This window comes from Pezoporus wallicus, unplaced genomic scaffold (assembly GCF_028554395.1).
Source record: "Pezoporus wallicus isolate ANWC-B61680 ecotype Strahan unplaced genomic scaffold, APGP_CSIRO_Pwel_v1 contig_8042, whole genome shotgun sequence".
In the NCBI taxonomy this organism is placed as follows: domain Eukaryota; kingdom Metazoa; phylum Chordata; class Aves; order Psittaciformes; family Psittacidae; genus Pezoporus; species Pezoporus wallicus.
The window spans coordinates 2,639,958-2,659,165 of record NW_026639380.1 but is presented as its reverse complement, the minus strand read 5'-3'; the positions used below and the strand labels follow the sequence as shown (position 1 = coordinate 2,659,165).

The 19,208-nt window shown below is 37.9% G+C and overlaps 1 protein-coding gene and 1 long non-coding RNA gene across 12 annotated transcripts in view; one reads left to right on the top strand and one right to left on the bottom strand.

Annotated features, from left to right (window-relative positions):
• Window positions 1-2,780, top strand: part of PLD5 (phospholipase D family member 5) — a 162,766-nt gene extending 159,986 nt beyond the window's left edge. For 9 of the 10 annotated variants that reach the window (XM_057414473.1, XM_057414477.1, XM_057414474.1 and 6 more), the window contains one exon: window positions 1,940-2,780. In XM_057414473.1, the coding sequence (XP_057270456.1) occupies window positions 1,940-2,175 (236 nt within the window). In that variant the 3' untranslated portion in view covers window positions 2,176-2,780. Of the gene's footprint in view, window positions 1-212; window positions 862-1,939 lie in introns of those variants that run through there. The other variant, XM_057414475.1, reaches the window with a different exon arrangement.
• Window positions 1-19,208, bottom strand: part of LOC130602000 (uncharacterized) — a 56,542-nt gene that overhangs the window by 24,440 nt on the left and 12,894 nt on the right. For both annotated transcript variants that reach the window (XR_008972793.1, XR_008972792.1), the window contains exon 2: window positions 8,492-8,653. This is a non-coding gene — a long non-coding RNA (uncharacterized LOC130602000). The remainder of the gene's footprint in view (window positions 1-8,491; window positions 8,654-19,208) is intronic.

The window sequence follows — 19,208 nt, the reverse complement described above, 5'->3', positions numbered from 1 at the left end:
GACATGCCTAATAGTTAATTTCTTTCCTAACCTGGATAGAAACTGAGCTTTCAGCTTCTTCTCATTTAAAAACTTCTCCCCCTTCCCCCAGGAATCAGTTTCTCAAAAGCAACAGTCTGCTTTCAGTGTTTAAAAAGAGCCTGAGAATACAAATACAGCACACTTTATGAAGTAGGCATAAATTGGCATATTAACATATCCTGTTTCTACAGTCCAAAGAAGATGCACAGATCTCCGCTTCCCATGTTATTACTAAAGGTTTAAATACTGTTGTACAGATGCCTTTCATCCTCACCTTCTGAAGTATTGTTCCATTTACTGCAATAGCATTTCAGATACCCTCCTAACAGCAGGTACAGATCTAAATAGTAATTGAGGTTAAAGGTGTATTTAAGTAAGGTCTCTAGCAAAAGTTCATTATCCATCAAATGCTTACTGAAAACAGGCTGATAACTTACTTCCTCTTAAAAAAATATGACTGCTTGAGCTGTGCGTGAGCTGCAGGATCAGAAAACTGCAACTGAACTGAAAGGTAACTCATGAGATTTTATAAAGCTAAGACAGAAAAAATGCATTCTAATAGGCTGCAGCTTGATACTTTACTAGCTTAATTACTCACTCTTACTGCAAAGGGCTTAAAGCCAGCAATTGCAGAGGCAATGAGTGAGGGCAAAGGCTTCAACCCAGAAGCATTCTGCCAATGCACACACAGGGATGCAGAATCCCAAGTCATGCAGAGATACAACCAAGAGCTACTCTGAAAAGCTCACCTTGCTGGGCTCTAAGCACACCCACCCACCTACCCTGCTCTCAACCTGTCCAAATCTTATTTTTCACTTCCAGTAGTGCAGCTTATTTCTCTTGTCTCCCAAATGTTTTGAGTCATTGTGTGTATATTTTTTTTTACTCTATTTTAAATTCCTTACAATAGCCAGATCAAATTTTAGTAACTTAGAACCTGTCTACACAGCATGGATTCTTAGCTGAGCTGGTTTTTTTCTTTCCCATTGTCCTTACATACTTACATATACATAAATGAAAGAAATACATACTGAAAGCTGTGTACAATGCAAATGTATGTTAAGGACCTGATACACCTTTTACTTGAAAGCGTAGGAAGAAATGTCCCATATGATGAGACTTAGAACTCTTTTCTGCTGAAGTAGCTGAAATGATACTGAAATAAAAGGAATAAATTTCTCAGATACCTTACTGTTTATGTATGTTCAGATGTTATTTTAAAAGCTGACCTCTACTAACAGCATTTTTTTTTCTCCAAAATACTGCATATGTTGTAAATGTACAACTTAAATAGTTCTAGTTCTAGTGAAATAAAAAGAAATAACTGAAACACTTGGTTTACCTGTTCTCCATTAATCCAATTAACCTCTTTGCCTTGTGATCACCAGGATTTGGAAAGTTCGTTTGTTACCTTAGATTTCAACAAAGGCGATAATAACTGGCATAAAGCAGTAAAACCTGCTTTTCTTTCCTGAAGCAGTATCTATCAATGGGTAACTTGCGTAAGATAGATCTATTGGTTTGGGTCAGCACTGCCATCTACTTTAAATTATTTATACAGGAAAAAAGAAAAATCATTCTTGGCACTGAAAAGGCTGATAAGGAAAGTAGATGGTGTAATATTACACTATATGCAAACAGGAGAGCAATTTAGTTCTGAATAAATAAAAGAACCTGGTTTCACTTCTTATGAAGGATTAGAGCTGTTAAACTTCCAGAAACTCTGCACTGCACACTGGTATGTAATGGAGTTTTTTCTTTCCTGCTAGTACAGAAAACTTACTTCTGCCTGTGCCCAGGTAGGCACTGGGACAAATTATACTGTATCATGCTGGATTGGCTTTGGGGAGATCGCTTTTTTTGTTTGTTTTCTCTTTAGTGTCAGAAACTCATTGTAATTTCCTGCCTTTACTCGTAGGTAATTTTGATTGGGTAGGCAATGCTTTTACACAGAATGCTGGAGCTGGCCTTGTTATCAACCAAGCAGACGCGGGAAACAGCACGAGCATCATTAAACAACTCAAGGCTGTTTTTGAAAGGGACTGGTATTCACATTATGCCAAAAGTTTACAACCAACAAAAATCCCAAACTGCTTTAATCACAAACTTAATAAAGTGACATCAAATAAGACTGCCATGAGCAATGTGAATTAGAAAGACTATTTTACTGTTTAGTATGGCGATGAAGAAATGACGCTGGGCTGTAGCCCTCTTTCTTTCATATTTACAGACAAAAGACATAAAAAGCAAAAAAAAAAGTTTGGTGGGGGGGGTGTTTTTAGGAAAAAGCACACTTATATAAAAACTGTCTAAACTATATTCTCTATATTGAATTATTTAAGATTTTCAAGTTTGTAACTTCTGACACTGAATGTCATTTCTGCTTCCACGTTAATTTTAATGTTCTGTGTTTAAATTTAACAGCATGTGTCAATTTTTCTGTTTCAGTTTTAGGATTTTCCCTTATTGCAAACCCGGCTAGAACAAACTGTGAGGCAAAACCAGGATTCATGCTATGAAAGGCAGAATTCTAACATCAGTTATTATTAATGTTCAAGTAGATGGCAGGTTTACTGTGTTAGAAAACATAACAGAATAAGCAAACTTTCACCATACAAATCATTCCTTTTAAATAAATAGCCAGTCACTTGAATGCTTCCTTATTTGAGCATTTAGTTTGAGTATCACTCCTCCATGTCTTCAAACTAGCCTTAAAACACATGAGAGTTACATGACTGGTAATTCATTTATCTATCTAACTAGCTCCTAAATGTATGAGAAGGTATTGGGGTTGGTCTCACCAAATTCATCATAATCCCAAAACCCTTTCAGATAAATGGATTTTTTTTTAATCAAAGTAATATGGATTCCTTTCAACATAATAGTGATTGCAAATGGTGTATGTTTCATCTAACAAAATCTCTGGATTAATAGCAAAGACCTAGGACTGAATTTTTTTGTTTGGTTTTTTTTGTAATCTCAAGGAAATGTCTTCCCCAAGTTTAATATTTATCATGTGAGAGTCAGCAGTTGCGTGATGACTCATTATCACGTTATCATATTTTATAGATTATGCATATATAAAAAAATCAAATACTGCTTTTTAGGAAGGTCAAGGGTTATGCAAAATCATGCAATTGTTGTTAAATGTTCACAGTCATTTTGTTTTATTTTACACCTAACTTTTGCTTAAAAAAATAAATCATGAAATGGCACTTCACACACACTGTCATCCATCAGCACAAACAGAAATAATTTGCTCTTAAACAAAAAGTTGCATATAGATGTTTGCATATAGATGATTTTTCTCTAGTCAGAGCTGTAATAGCTTCGTTTCATGATAAAGATGTTTCATTACTATCCCTCTGCTTCTGTGGAACAAATACAGCCATGAAAGCAAACCGTGTTCTGTGGGTTTTAAAACTTTCACAGAACTTTTTGTAAAATGCACACTTTTTGCACCTGGCTGTATGCATGAAGGCACACTTCAAAAGCAGGAGAAGGAAAACCAACCATACCCCAAGGTACTACTTTAATCTTAAGAACAAGTTAAAAACTGTGACTTTCAAAACACTGGTTTCATTTACAAGGTCAAAGAAAGTTGACATTTATTTTAAAGGAAGCACAGCTTCGGAAATTCTAATGAGGTAACATATGCACAACTTCAAATTGCCAGCTTAGACACACCACAAAACCAGTTATGATCACAAAAGGCACACTTTTGACAAAGAATAATTGTTTCTTTTGCAATTGCCAAGATTTACGTCATCTTACTGAAAACAGTTACATAAAAACTAAAAGTTGTCAACTTCTACGGAACAGATTCTGCATAGCCCTACTGCTCAATAACATTCTCTAATACTCAGACACACACATGCTGTTTATTACCCCCCCCCCCCAACAGAAAAGCATACACTCTTGACATTCATGTAAGAAATAAGTGAAGGAAGGATCTTTGTGAAGAGTGATTTGTGTATTTTCTTCTTTCTGTATATAATTTAGAATATGTACAGCAGGTATGGGAGAGTGATCCCCAGCACTTAATTTACTTGGTGGGGTTTTTTTGTTTTGTTTAAGAAACAAGTATTAATCCATGTTGAATTCTAGTGAAAATTTCAAACGAGTTATACCACCATTGAATTTAGTCTTGAGTCAAAGCTAAAGAATACCAAATCAAACAAACAAAAATCCACCACATATTTAGAAGCCAGTTATTTGTAAAGCTTCTGACACCCCCAGACATGGGTGATCTTAACGCTTGATATAAACTTAATACTTAGTCCTTAGATAAGATACAAAAACACCCCAACCAAACAAAAAAAACCCACTGTCCAGCATTGTTAATTGTAGCACCTGATGGCAGTAACATACAGGAATGAATCAATGTATTTTTTTCCCTCTTGCATTATGGATACTAGAAGTGTGTTAAGTATTTTAAGACATCTTGTAATGTGGAGGTAATAACGGAAGATCCGAGTGGAAGGGAACTCTGTCAGATGATGAAGCTAAGCCATCTGTTTACAAAATAGGATTTAGTGATGAAATCAGACTGGAGTTACCACTGACCTTCTACTTACTATATCCAATGAATGGGCCAGATGTAGTAGTTTTACTGGACAGATACTAGGGAAATACAATCATGAATGTTAGCGAGATGCATTCGTTTACAAATGTATTCTTACTGGCCTGATAAACAAATACTGGTGCTTCAATGATGCCCCCAAAAGCAATGATATGTAAATGTACATTTTAAAAGTGCATTTTGTTGAGGTTTTATGAACAGAAAAGTTTTGGGTTTTTTTTAAACAACTTTTGATGTATAATAGCAGTCAGCCATCCTACATACAGACTGGCAGACTCAAGTTTCAGATATTTTACTAACTGTTTAGAATGGCAGCAGCTCCAAAGTAGTACAGAAGGCTCTGGTCTGTTACCTTAGCCAAAAGAAAAAGTGCATCCTTGGACTTCAGCAAGTAGGAAATTAAAAATACCAGATTATTTTTTGAAGTTGTTTAAGGGGATTATACTCAATTATTTGGTTTGGGTTAGCACTGTTACTGTTTGACTAGATTTGCTGTAGCAGCCTTGATTTTGGCTTCAGATCTTTTTACCACTGTAAATAAATCTGGAGCAAATCCATTATAGAGCTTGCACATGGGTTTAGCAGGGATCAGAATCGAGACCTGCTTGCTTCCTCTTGCTTTAGCTCTCCTGTGTAACACCGTTGCATGGGCTATTTCCAAATTTAAGGATCTGCATTCAGTGGTTTCTCACAGACCTCACAGGCATAATCCAAAAGATGCACTTTCTCTAATCCCCTTGTAACTGGCATTGGTAACTCTGTTGTATTAAAGGCAATTTCCTAAACAGAATGGCTTTATTCTTAAAGAATACAGACTGTAATTGTTGTTTGCTGCAAACATTTACTAGTGCCTTATTCATACAAGCTTTTGTTTAACTGCCTCTCACATGAAGTTCTGCTAAAAATGTATCTAGTACTGCAGCATACAGGAACCTTCCTGAGACTACATATTGTGTAGTCTACAGGTTAGTAATGAAAACTAGAGTCACAAAAAGACAAAAACTGAATGCGAGATGTTGGTCCAAACCACAAGCACATCTAAATTTGAGCATTTTTATCCAAGCCCAGTTCTACAACCGAATTTCACAAATACTCCTGTCTCCGCTATCAACTAATCCACAACACAGAATTATTCTGTCCTGCCACGGTGTAAAAAATAGGTAAAATCTGAATTTCCCCAACACCTGGCTGATACTAAAAGCATAACCACAGAATTGCTGTAGGCAGGCACAGGATGAAGTCCAAAAATCATGCAGTGGTTACTTTACCATTCTTGCATGTTACGTCTCAAGTTGCTTTGAGCTGGCTTACCATTTTTTTCTACCTGAATCATGAATTAGTATCCACAACTATTCTCATCTTCTATTCCAAGGCCAGAAGAGCATGGATTATGTGCCATGGCACAACAGCCATAGCTGTACCCTACAAGGAACAGATCTGAAAAATTAAGTTTTGCACAATACAGGGCCAAGTGTTCTTCAAGTAAATCCAGGCTCTGTGGGTGTTAGAAACAAGTCAAAATGCCTCAGAAAGCTATTTTTAAGACATACCCGTTATTCACTATACTACTAGCTACCTAAATTCTACTTCTTCATTGAGATTTGCATACATAAAAACTGGACTAAGCTGTGCGTGTGTACCTGCCATTTAACCCTAAAAAGAAACTCAGTCAAAGAATTTCTAGGGTATTTTTTTTGTGACTTTAGTGTGTACTTACTGAAAATGGAGCAGACTTTCTCACCAAGATGCTAAAGACATCAGCTGGCTACTCCAGTTCTTCAAACTGAAATCCTTTATAAATATTCCCATCCTGAATATCATGTGCTTGACTCATGAGAATGGCCTTATAGAGTGTGCTAAGTTATCTTAAAACCATTTTGGACTTCAAAATTAACTCTTCATTTTAATACAAAAATACTAACTACATGTATAGTATGTTTCCAGATAGTAATTTCTGGCATTGTGTTTTAAGCCTACTCTTATGCCTTCTCTACATATATATTAATGTTTTTTTAATCACTGTTAATCCAATTCAGTCTATGTAAAAAAAAAAAACCAGAATGAATCCTTGGTGTACTTACATTCACAATAATACCTCCTGAGTTGAAGACACCAGTAAACATATTCCACTGGTAATACCGCAGAAGTATAGTAGCTCAACTGATACTGTAGGGCAGTTGTTTTTCTTAGCTGTAGTTTTTCACTTTAATTACTGCTGGATGTTATTTATGAATTTCTCAGTGTTAAATCAGGTTGCTGTTGCATCATCACTTTGCACAAATGCCTTAGAAGCTTGCCAAACTAGCATGTAAAAGAAACCTCATTCAAAATAGTTTAGACAGGAAAAGAAGAACTCATACTTTACACTCTGTGGATGCTGAAGTCAGCAGATGAATTCCAGTCTTATAATACAGTGGAGCTTTCTATTGTACCTCCTGTTTTGACTAGCCCTGCATGGGCTTCAAAGAAAAAGTCTGTGAGAATTGTATGTTTGAATAATCTTGAGATCAGGAATTTACAGAGAATCTGACTGAAGAATCCAGCTGCACTGAGCAGGTTCAACATAGTAACTCGAATAGGGTTTTTATGAAAACACATTTCTATTCCATATTCATATGCTACAACTGCGTTAACACACTAAGGTTAGGCTTTCCATAAAGTTCAAAATACACACAGGACAAAAAAAAAAAATCACATTATTGCGAATTACTCTGCTATAATCAATAGAGGCAGCTCTTTTGTTCACTATGCTGCAGTTTTACAGGAAGACCTTAATAAATCTTTTTAATCCACTGAAGTAAACATGGCAATTTTCCCTTTAAGAAGAGAAATAAGATTGATGGCTGATTCAGGCTACAGAACAGAATATAATAAAATGGATGACAACTGTAGCATTCCAGAGGAGGGTTATGTGCTCTTTTATGTTGCAGGGTGACAAACATGAATGATACAAATTACATGTATCACAACAGTGTTGCGTGAACACCTGTTGGGAACTGCATCTCACATCATTGTAATATCCATCCCTCCTGTAACAGTATAAAATGTAGTAAGGGTAGAGAGGAAGGGGCAAAAATAGCTGCAGAGGCAAACCAATTTGAATCAGACTGAGTTAATAGACTGGGTGCTGGCCTAAAAGCTCTGGGCTACATTCACATTTTGCTTCTCTGCCTGGGAAATCCTGTATTTCTTATGCATTCACCTTGCTTTTCTTTATACAAGTGAACTCCTATGGTTGTTTTCAGAATGAGGAAGGAACCTTTGACAGCTACAAACTTAAGAGAAAGAAATCAGCATGAATAAAAGCCCATCAATTTCTATGTAGTAGATACTGAGAAGTAAAGCAGTATTTTGAAATGGGGCTCTTCCTTGTATGTTAGCACTTTCTAGTGTTATATAAGCAAGGATTTACAACATAGCACACACCTGTAAATTCCACATCACATACAGCATTTGCATATGTTCCTTGAATATAGGGTCAAACCAGACAAATACCATTCTGAACTCCTAATAAATTGGTGAAAACTAAGCAAAAGTATCAGGTAATCAAATTTGACAAACTAATCACACAACTAAAAAATTCTACACTCTCCTCCACCCCCCAAGTGCTATTATATCAAGTTCATAAATTACTTAGGAGCTGCAATTATTTTCAAATGTAACTTTGAGAGACTTAATGGGGATTTTAATTGGGAACAAATCTTCACACGAAAGATTACAGGCATTGTCTAAGCAAGACAGCATTTAACAAACCGCACAGCTCTTCAAATCGGAGTGTGTGGAACATTTTATTGACTGACTTGCTAAGAAATGTTTTCAAGTGGATTTGCCCAGTGTACAATTACTCCACATTATTCCTTTTTTGTAATTCTTCAGATAACACTGTACCTGTATTCAATGTTTTTCTTGAAATTTGACAGAAAAGCAGGAGGCTTCTAGAAGTGACAGCTGTTTCTTTCTAAATATCACAGAGGTGTTTCTACTCTCACTTGTCCTCTCACTGTCTCCTGCTTCTTCAGCCACCCAGTTGAGGTTTTCACTTGTCACTGCCTGCCAAGCAAAGAAAACAAAATATTTTTAGTTATCTGCTGCTTCTGAAAACTGCTGGCTGCTCAGCATGCTTTTGTCCTTTGAGCAATTCCCCACCTAATGTGATATTAGAAAAAGCATAATAAAGGGGGTCAAATACATAATTCCAGTGTCCTCATATAGTTCCCCACCTGGAAAGAGGCATGCAAAATCTGGAAGAAAAAGAAGGTGGGTGGTGGGGAAGATGTCTGGGAAACTTCAAATGAGGTAGAGGTTCTTCTGGTGGCTTCATTTTAATCTTGTGTAAGCCACTCTACCGTACAACCAGATTTGTAATGACTGAAATGTGCAGCTAACTTTGGCATGAAAGGGTGAGAAGTCAAATACACCTTGTCTTGAGGAACTGAATCAATTTCTTCACTTTCTAAGAAGGGTGAAAGAGGAAGGTAAAAAAGGAGAATTAGTGGTCTCCTTTTTTCAAGGAATAGCCCAGGTTGCTACTAGAAATAGAGCTGATGATAAAAGTTTCAAAATGAAAATCTTACACATCCACAGCTGACATACCTGTGGGAACTCAGAACTCAGAGCTTAGTGCTAACTAACTTCTTTGTGGCAAACTGTCAGGTTTCTCAGGAGACCTCCTTTTCCTCTGTCTCACTATACTCAAGACAGCGATGACATCTGCTTTTAACAAGCTCCAGATTCTTCAAAATAGATTATAAAAATCTCTAGATTGTTATATCTTCAGACTAGGTAGTAACAGATTTCCAAATTAGATTATAACAATTTTCCCTGTGGAAAGAAAAAAAATGAATGACAAATTCAGTGAAGGACTCAAAGAACCTAGTACAAATATTAAAATGCATAAGAAATCAGGACCAAAACCAGAACACACTCATTTTTCCCAATGTTAATTAAAAAAAGAATTGGAAAAAGAATGAGAGGCCAGTGCAGTGCCCCGGAGTAATGAAGTGGGAATTTATAAACCAAAACACTTATGTTTGTGGACAGTCCCCACATCTAAACTGCTGTGAACCACTATCTTTGATACATGGTACAAAGGTTTCAGCATTCAAAGTCTAATGTCCAAGTAGACAGCCTAAATGGGAGGTGAAAAATGGGGTTCTGTATTTATAGAGAACCTACTGGCAAATAATCATTAAAAAAGATAAAACAATCACTTCTCACAGCATTTATGTCTTCAGATGTCAACACAGAGGTCACAGTGAACAAATCTGGAGAAAGACAGGAAAGCAAAATCTGTGGCAGCAAGCAAGCCAACTGAAATAACCTTTAAGCCCATTTTCCAAGTGCAAGTTAATAGAATAAAAGCCCTCAGATGTCCCCATCTCAGATTCCAAATAGCCTTGTATTGATTCCAAACAAAGAGCTGAAGGTCCCCACACACATGCATGGAGACACATCCTCAAAGGAAGAATTAGCATCTGTGCCAGAAGAGCTTGGAACATGTCTAATACAACGACTTGCTCCACTGCTGTCCTACTGACAGGAAATAGTACAGCTCTTTCTAGAAAGGGCCACATACCATTTACTAGAATATGGGAATATGCCCATATAAAGTAACTTGGAATAATGAACTACACCTGGCCCACAGCACAGAAATACATCAATGTAACCATTTCTGATAGCACATACCAAAGCCATCTACTCACCTTTTCATTCCCACATTACACATGTGCCAAAGCTCACTTTTTTATAAACAAAGGGCAACGTGTCTCTCTGAACTAAACATTCCAGAGAGGATTATACTTTTTTCTTTGAAAAAAAAAAAAATAAAACCCAGAGAAAACAGCAACCACTGCCTCAATACTCCCTTTTCCCTTCCACTCCACTTTTTCATTGTCAAATGTTTCCTCTATCTCCCCTTCTGTCGCTTGTCTTTTTCCTTTTCAAGCTATTTCCCACATGCTGTTTCTGAATCCCCTGCAAGCCTTGCACAACTAACACATGCATTGCCTCCAGGTGTTTTGCTCGCTGTTGTCCTGGAGTCACTCACCGGGTTAACTTGCCAAGCTAGGCAATAACAAGCAACTCAGAACCACAGACAACTTCAAGCCACATGACCTCAACTTTACTCTCCAGGTGGTGTTCAGCCACAGAGAGGGTCTAAGCTGAGTACTGTCATCTTGTGACAGTTAAGGTGGTCCAAGCTCACCACTGTACCCAACACCACTTTCTTCAACAGAAGAAAAAACACCTCTCTGCAAATGTATTTTAAATCTCAGAGTGTGCTGTTGGCACTGCATTGTGTCCCCTACACAACCTAGAAGTAGCAGAATTTCTTTGTAAAGTTTGCAGAGCAAAAAGGATATAGACTATTTAAGTTTACTACTATACCTCTTCTGATGGAATAAAATATCAAATAGAAAAAAAATCTGTCTAAACTTATTTTGAAAACTGCATGGCCAGCTTATGCAGTAGCTAGATATGTGGCAAGGTGGCAGTGTTACTCTCTAAGGAGAATACAATAAATACGCTTATATATTTCGTTCAATTCAAGCACTGCGTAGTCTCCAAGTTCTGCTATGGGAAGTATGAGTAACTTCTCATTATCCTTCCTATTTCAAAACACAGTATTTATCACAGATGTGTACCATACAGCAGCATAGCTTAGGCCTGTTATATAGGTCAGTATCTGCAATGCACACGAGAACATAGATTGCCACTGCAAAGGAGAGTGGCTGCAAAATCTATTTTGGATAATCCAATTTGTATTTGAGGAAATCAATGTGTGGTCATTTCTAGAACTGTGAATATAAGGCAACTGCTGCATGCTTGTATATTTGATGAGTTTTATTATACTATATCCTCATATGAATGCCTATGCAGTGTAAATGCTTTAATATAAGATACTACGTGGTTTTTTACACATTATTTTCTATATGATGCTACATTTTCCTGCATGTTTATCCAATTTTTGTGTTGGTATAAAGTGCAAGCAGGAAGACACATGATTTTAGTAACATACACAGCAGCTATTCAAAAACACATTCTTACATAAGACTTTTAATTTGGCAAGAAATGTGCTTCCTTTTGACAACGGGCTTGGTTCACAGGACTACCCGTGTAATTTATGTTTACTTAAGTAAAAAACAAAACCAACCAAAACCCTGAGTCTGTAAATGGGGCTGTTGACTCTACCGCAAACCAAATATCCATATGATTCGACACCTTTGAAAACATAACTCACCTGCTTTTACTAGGAAAACAGATGACCTGTACTGATTCAAACAGAAAAATAGTGCTCTAACTGAAGCTCAAAACTGAGCAGCTGTTGTGTTTGGTGCTGCAGGATGACAATGTAGCAATCTTTTTTTAATTTATTTTTTTATTTAAACAATACTTTCTCATACTTAATACGCTGAGTTCATGTTATTTGACTGTGAACTGGGCCCACTGTTTACCATGTTATTATCCATAACCAAAGTTCAAGGTTAACAGAACCGAGGCTGACTTTGGTTTTGGTGAGGTTTTGTAGAGGTGGCTTGGCACAGCCAAATGCACATGCTGTACCAGTGCATTTTAAACACAGGGTAACCACTGGCTGAAAGACTGATAACTAAGCATTGTCAGTTCTATCTTGCACTGCTGGAAACTAAGTTAATGACGTAACACTAAATCAAGGAAGTAATGCATTAAAGCTATGTAAATATTTTTATTTATCAATGCTGCAGCATCATAGATATCATTTTTCACTGCTTTGATATCCAAGGATTCCTAATACTACACGAATGTATTTTCATCTGATTCATCTTTTAGTTTCAGTACTTTCATTCAAAGCAAAGTAACTTCTATTTCTTTGTACTGCACTGAAATAAAAGAATCTTGTTTCAGTACATAATGCTTTTGTTATTCTTTCTGGTCTGCCTCTGTCAGTGCTTGCTGCCATGAGCACTGAATCACAGATACTAGCCCCTAACTCTCAGTCTCCTGCACACACACATACTGAAGGTGTACCCAGCAATACAGGCAGACTATCTGGTGCCTCCAGTGAAGGCTCTGCTGAGTCTGTGAGCAGCACTGGCACTGAGTGACTGTGAGCATCTAGTCAACTTCACAACTACTGGAACACAGCATATAACCTGTTTTAGGCTTCAGGCACATTAAGCGTAAATCCCACTTTCAGGCACATCAGTCTCTATCACACATTGAACATTAAACAGACTCTCAGGCTATAAAGCAGTCTTTTGACTGTATTTGTAATTAAGACAGGGGCATGGTATAAGCTTGAACAGTATGTAGTATCATCCGAGTTGTTACCACAACTGTCCTTCATGTTGGCCCACAACAACCAGCACTCTCCCAGGCAATGCCCAGCTGCAGCATTACAGGACAAGATGACTTAGCAACTGTTTTCAATGCAGTCTCACCACAGCTACCCTGTAGGGAAAGAGGAAAAGGACAGGTAAGGCAGTTGGATGTGAATCAAACTGTGTCACTTAGCTGTACAGCCAAGGAATTACTCCTGGCTTCTTTTGGTGTTTAGACAGATACAACTATTCACACCCCTACAGTTATCACACTCCAAATCTGAACCTTAGCAGCAAGTCCTGGTGTCAGACAAAAGAAGTGTTCTCCAGGATGCAGTTTACCTGTGAAAACTTCAACCCAACAGGAAACTGGATCCATCTCTGAATTTCCAATTCTCCCTTGACTGAACAGGACCAATTGGAAATGGAAATACTGTCCTATTAATCAGACAAGAGAAAACAGCATTTATCAAAGCAGGTCTTGTAATACTAGGAGAAAACAAACAAACAAACAAAAACACACCAAAAAAACAAACCAAAGAAAAATAGAAGACAGAGAGCTTACCAGCATCTGTCAAATTCTAGTGAATAATTAAAAACTGCCTAATTGAGCTCTGCCAAGATGAAGGTCATAAAGCCTCATTCAGCACTTCAACCCCAACTTTTTCTTGGGGTTATAGGCAGGAGGCAAAGCAGACACGTGTAAGAAAAAACATTTTATGTATGATAATAAAATTGAAGCATATGAAGCCTGACTAATTCAGTGGCCTTCTACAATGGAGTGACTGCATCAGTGGACAGGGGAGAACTACAGACATTACCTACATGGACTTCTGTATGGCCCTTAATATAGTCCTCCACAACATTCTTGCCACTAAACTGTAAAGATACTCGTTGATTGATGGCTGTGAGATGGATAAGGAATTGCTGGGTGGTCATGTCTGAAGAGTTACAATGAATCAAGTGGCCCTGCTGAGAAGGACTTGGGGGATACTGGTGGATGAAAACTTGGGCATTAAGAGGCAACTTGCTCCTGCAGCCCAGAAAGCTAACTGTAACATGGACTACATCAAAATAATTTATGACACAGACAGCAAGACACTGGAACAGGCTGCCCAGAGAAGCTGTGGTTGCCAAGTGCTCAAGGACAGGTCTTTGAGCAACCTAGTGAGACATATCCCTGCCCACGGCAAGAGGTTGGTCTAAACAATCTTTAAAGGTCCCTTCCATATGATTCTAGGATTCTGTGATTCTAAGATGCTGCAGTAAGTTAACTCAGTAGCTCAGGTTATCAGCTGATACCAATAAAGGAAACAGTCACATGGCTTAGAGTCTTGATTTCTTTCTTGTACACTATACAACTTACCTGAAAGTAGCTGCTTCTGTAACACAGCAGTGATACAGTTTCTACATTAACAAGTAAGTAACCTTGTACAGAATAATTCCTAGCCAACAAAACCACAAGCGGCTAGACTGACTTTTGACACAGGCAAGACACATGAAGCATAAAAACATTCTACAGAATAATTTATTATTTGGGCATTTGCATAGAATGATTTAAAAGGAAGAATAGTTTCTTCTCCCTTCATGTTTATGACCACCTCTCATTACTAAAGAATACAGAGGCTTGTTGGCATGCTCCACCTCAGAGTATGCATGTGTCTCTTCTCCCTATCATGTTTTCAGTTCCAGGGCCACACCTATGTTTTTTTATCTCAACCCCCAAGTAGTTTGCTCTGGATACAGCTGTAAATGATAGCACAGCCTGAGCTAATGTATGCATTTATGGTGTAGAATTTTATTTGCTTTTCTAACTCAATACGAAATCAGGTTAAAGCCTCCCACCTGAACCCCAGTACAGGCTTTGAAAGCTTCATGTACAAAAGGTAAAAGATGTGTAACATGGAATAGCCCAGGTCCCCTCACATGTCCCAAGAAGCGAGTTACAGAAATAATGACAATACTAACAAATCTCTGCCTAAAGACCGTCATGCTTCGGAGAGAAAAACCCTTCCCACAAAGAGCTGCTGTTGTGGATAAGGCAGCCTACCACAAAGGACAGAAGGGATACATGCACAGAGGTGGGAAAATGTTGGCTATGGAAATGAGTGTTGTGTAACAGCCTAGTATTCTTTCCATCAAAGTGTGGGCTACACAGACTGCAGAAAACAAACCAGGGACTGACACAAACCAGCAAGTAAGATGACTCCAAACATTTCAATACTTGAGATAAGCATTATGTTATTTGGAGGATCCTGTAAATAAATTCTAAGGTGTCCATACCTTATTACAGTAATCTATTTCAAGTAGGCACCCTTTTCCTCAGCAGAAAGCTGCAACTCCCAATTCTCCCAACAAGAATAATCAACAGCCAATACTTACCCAAACCCCTATGGCTTGTGCAACATAACCCTCTCTGAGTAGACTCAGATATGAGTAGACTCAAATTAAGATCCTAGTTGGAATCTGGGAAAGCAGGCGCTACCCTGGATTTCTCATTTCCTGGGAGACTGCCACAGTCACTGGGATTTTCTTTTGCTTTCACATTCTCTTAAGACTACAAGAGCCCTAACCAAAAGAACTAAAAAAAGTCCTAAACAAACCCCCCTCCAACTTCCATCTAAAAAACTTCTAACCAGATCTACTGCTACGTAATTAGCTCTACAGAGAGAAACTCATGTTCCCTGCAGTTTGAAAATGAGAAGAATAAGCAGCAGATAACATTTAAACAGAAAATGTAAAGACTGACAGGAGATGAGAGAAAGTCGAAACTCCGAAGATAACCACTGCTCTCCGTGGTATGTGCTTTCATGAAGGCTGGTTTATGTTTTACCAGAAAGCCAGCTTCTAATTGCAAAGGTCACAAAGAGGTAAGCAATACCTGGCCAGACTTTGACCCACACTGTTCCACAATACAACGCTTGACAGATTTCTTCACTAAATACCACAGAAGTGAAGAGTTCAGAGCAAGGAGGAAGAACCAATTCTTGTGCAGAGAAACTTTAATGCTGGTGGCATTAATGGGTCCCCTTTCCACTCAGAATCACATGCAATAGGCTATAATAAACAACTGCTTTCTTACAAGACTGCCTAGGCATAAACAGGCCGCATTTCAAGTATACATCCTTTTCAGGCTTTATTTCCATATCCAAAGCAGCACATACTTTTTATCAATTAAAACAGGGCACTGATCCCCAAAGGTACAGACATCTCCAACTCAGAATTTTGCAGTTCCCTCCAGAAGGGGAGCCCTTGGCTAACCTCTGATTCATTTTTTAATACCAATATTTATTTTTCCCAGAGTGCCACATGTTCTCAAGCAATACGCTAAACTGAAAGAAACGAGCAAGTGACAGCACATGTAGCTGAGCACAATAGCAAATCAGCTATGGTATGCTTCTGGACTTAGCTATCACCTTTGGCATCGAGTGACATTTTAATAAAAAAATGAAATGAAATAAAATAAAATACAATAAAATAAAATCACCAAAAAAAACCAACACAGCAACACAACAGCACCACCGCCACAAACACCAAAAACAACAAAACAACCACAAAACCCCAACAAAAATTACAACAAAAAATCTACAACAAAAAGCCATTTTCTTTCACATACTGGTTTCTTAACAACATGTTCTTTAAGGTAGCTGAAGGGCATAACATGCCAATAGCATGTTGAGACAGTCAGTCACTGGTGAAATGACTCCTGAACTGTGTATACCTATTGCCCAAACTCAAACTCTGGTCCCTTACAGAGCCCTGCTAAATACAGCCCAGGTTTTAACCTGCTTCTTCAGGCTAAAGTAATCCAGGTCAATAAACTGTACATATGCTTCAGCAAGAGAGCCAGAAAAACACTCAGGTGTTTGGCTCATTGCAATAAATCTTCCAAATCACTTCATTCTACTGTCTCACAACTAACAGTGAAAATGCTCATAATATGACGCATAGGAAGACTGAAAGAGTGCAAAGAAATCACTGAACGGCAATAACCTACTTTCACAGGGCTCCCACATTTCAACTTCTTTCTTTGAACGAAGTTCTATTTGCAGACAGAGGAGGAGGAGACTTCTTCGTATCCTTGTTCAGCCTGCAGTTTAAAATACTTTGAGGATATATATGCTAGATAATGCAAAGATGAAACCACAAATCATAGTTCAGTACCAAAGCATTATGTTCCAGTCACTACCTTGTATCCTATTTATGGCTATAGCTAGTATCAAACCAGCACGGCAGTTAAGTCCTTAAATGGATTTTACTGTTGATGTAATATAATAGTCCCAAAGACTATGTTCGGAATACTAACACATTTCAGAGGGGTTTATGAGCTACCAGAAAGGTCATGTCTCCTGTAGCAGAACCAGCTTAGCGAGCTCATTTTAAGGGCTTATAAATGCTTAAAGCATCTCAGCTCATGTAGAACTGTCATAACAGTAGTCAAGAGTATCTGCAGAGCCATGCTCAAAAGTTACAGACCTCATTGTACAACCTAATTTCTAACCAAAAGTGCCATTTAAATCAATGGGATAATTCCAGGGAGCACCAAAGGGTGAGCAAATTAATTTCTATTCATACTGATGCAAACTTTTAAAGATTTGAAACACTCAAAATTTTAGGATGGCCCTTTCAAAATGGACAGTGGTTATATTAGCAGCACAGCAAATACTTTATAGACAAGTAAAGCAGCAAAGTCTATACCCACTGATTTTTCAGTCCGAGAACACTCTTCCGAACAAATTCAGTTTTACAAAAATGTCTTTTGATCTACAAGCACAGAAAAGATGGGCAGGGCTGTGGTACTAGCTAAAAAAAAAAAAACCAAAACCATCTTATAGACAATCAAAACCAAACTGTGGCTACCATAACACTCTGTACAATCTAGTCCCCCACTCTGTGAGTATTAAACTGCCAGCAGAAACAGTGTTTTAAAATAATTATTTTCTTCATCACCTGATTTGGAGAAAATGTATTCAGCCATGTCATGGGACCCTCAAAACAGCCAGATGCTACAACTTCACCTCTGCAGATCTGTGTTTCAGTGCTTGCAAGGAAATGGTGCAGAAGAGTCGAAGTCTGCACCCCACCACTGATCTATACTCTGACCCAAGTCTGTATAGCAGAAGTCAGTTTTCACACCGAAGAGTGAAATTTATCTCCATAGCTCACATTTTTTGCTGTCACAGTGCCTTCCCAGAATTAATGCCTCCACAATGTTTTCTCTGTATATTATAGCAGCAGCTGTTTGACATGCATGTCTCTGTGGTGATTTGATCAAAGTCACTCACACAATAAGTGACATAAATACATAACCTGTATGTTATGGGGCAACAAACACTATGCTTCCGTGAGAGAGCAATCCAAGACAACAAGCTGAATTTTAAGTTGCATTGTAACTGCAAAAGGTATGGCAGGCTAGCATAAACGGGAAAGTGGAAAAAGTAATGAACTCAAGAAGAAAAGGTTGAATCATTAAAATTCCGAGCCCTAGTCTGTCTGCTGTCCAAGCAGGTTTTAGAAGGACAGAGTTTTTCAAACACTCTTCTTATGAATTCCCATACTAGGAGTCTGATCACAGAAACAGCCGCACAGGACTAAGCTGCAAGATGAGGCCCTGCAACCATAGAACAGAAACAGTAACATTTTGGCTAATGAACCCACAGCAGCAGCTCCAACCTGGTAATGACAACCCTTCCAGCTATTTGCTCCACCATTAGGTTTAAGTTACAACATGCCTGGAGTCCCAAGCCTTCTCTAAAGCTCCTGAAAGCTCTTTAACTAGAATGTTTGTTGGAGTAAGCCAAGGAAGAAAAGGTACACAAGGCAATTACTTTTCTACTTTGACAACCATATGTGCAATATAATAAAAGATGAAGGAGAGCCTTAAAATTTTGATAAGAATGAAGCTCTTTAAAGATATTGGCTTCTTTACCTTTGAACAGTCAAATGAAAGGTTCAGAAAGGCCATTATAAAGTATTCTTTACAGAAAAATGTTTTAAATGGCCTGTTCTTCCTGTGGACCTAAGGTAAAAAATACATCAGAATAATCTAAAACCAAAGTATATAACAAAATGGCAAAATTATGCTCTTTAGCACTTGTAAGTCCACATTGTCAGAAATGCACATTGCTGACCTTGGCACACAGTGGACAGACATCACATTAATCCTGCATGCCAGGACCAGAAGTTCACACACAACAGAACTTGCTGCATTGCCATTTTTACAAGAAACAGAAAAGCCAGTTCTCACAAGTTTTATTTAAATACAGTATAAAACTGCTTATATGCAATTCCACCAAGTTTTGTTA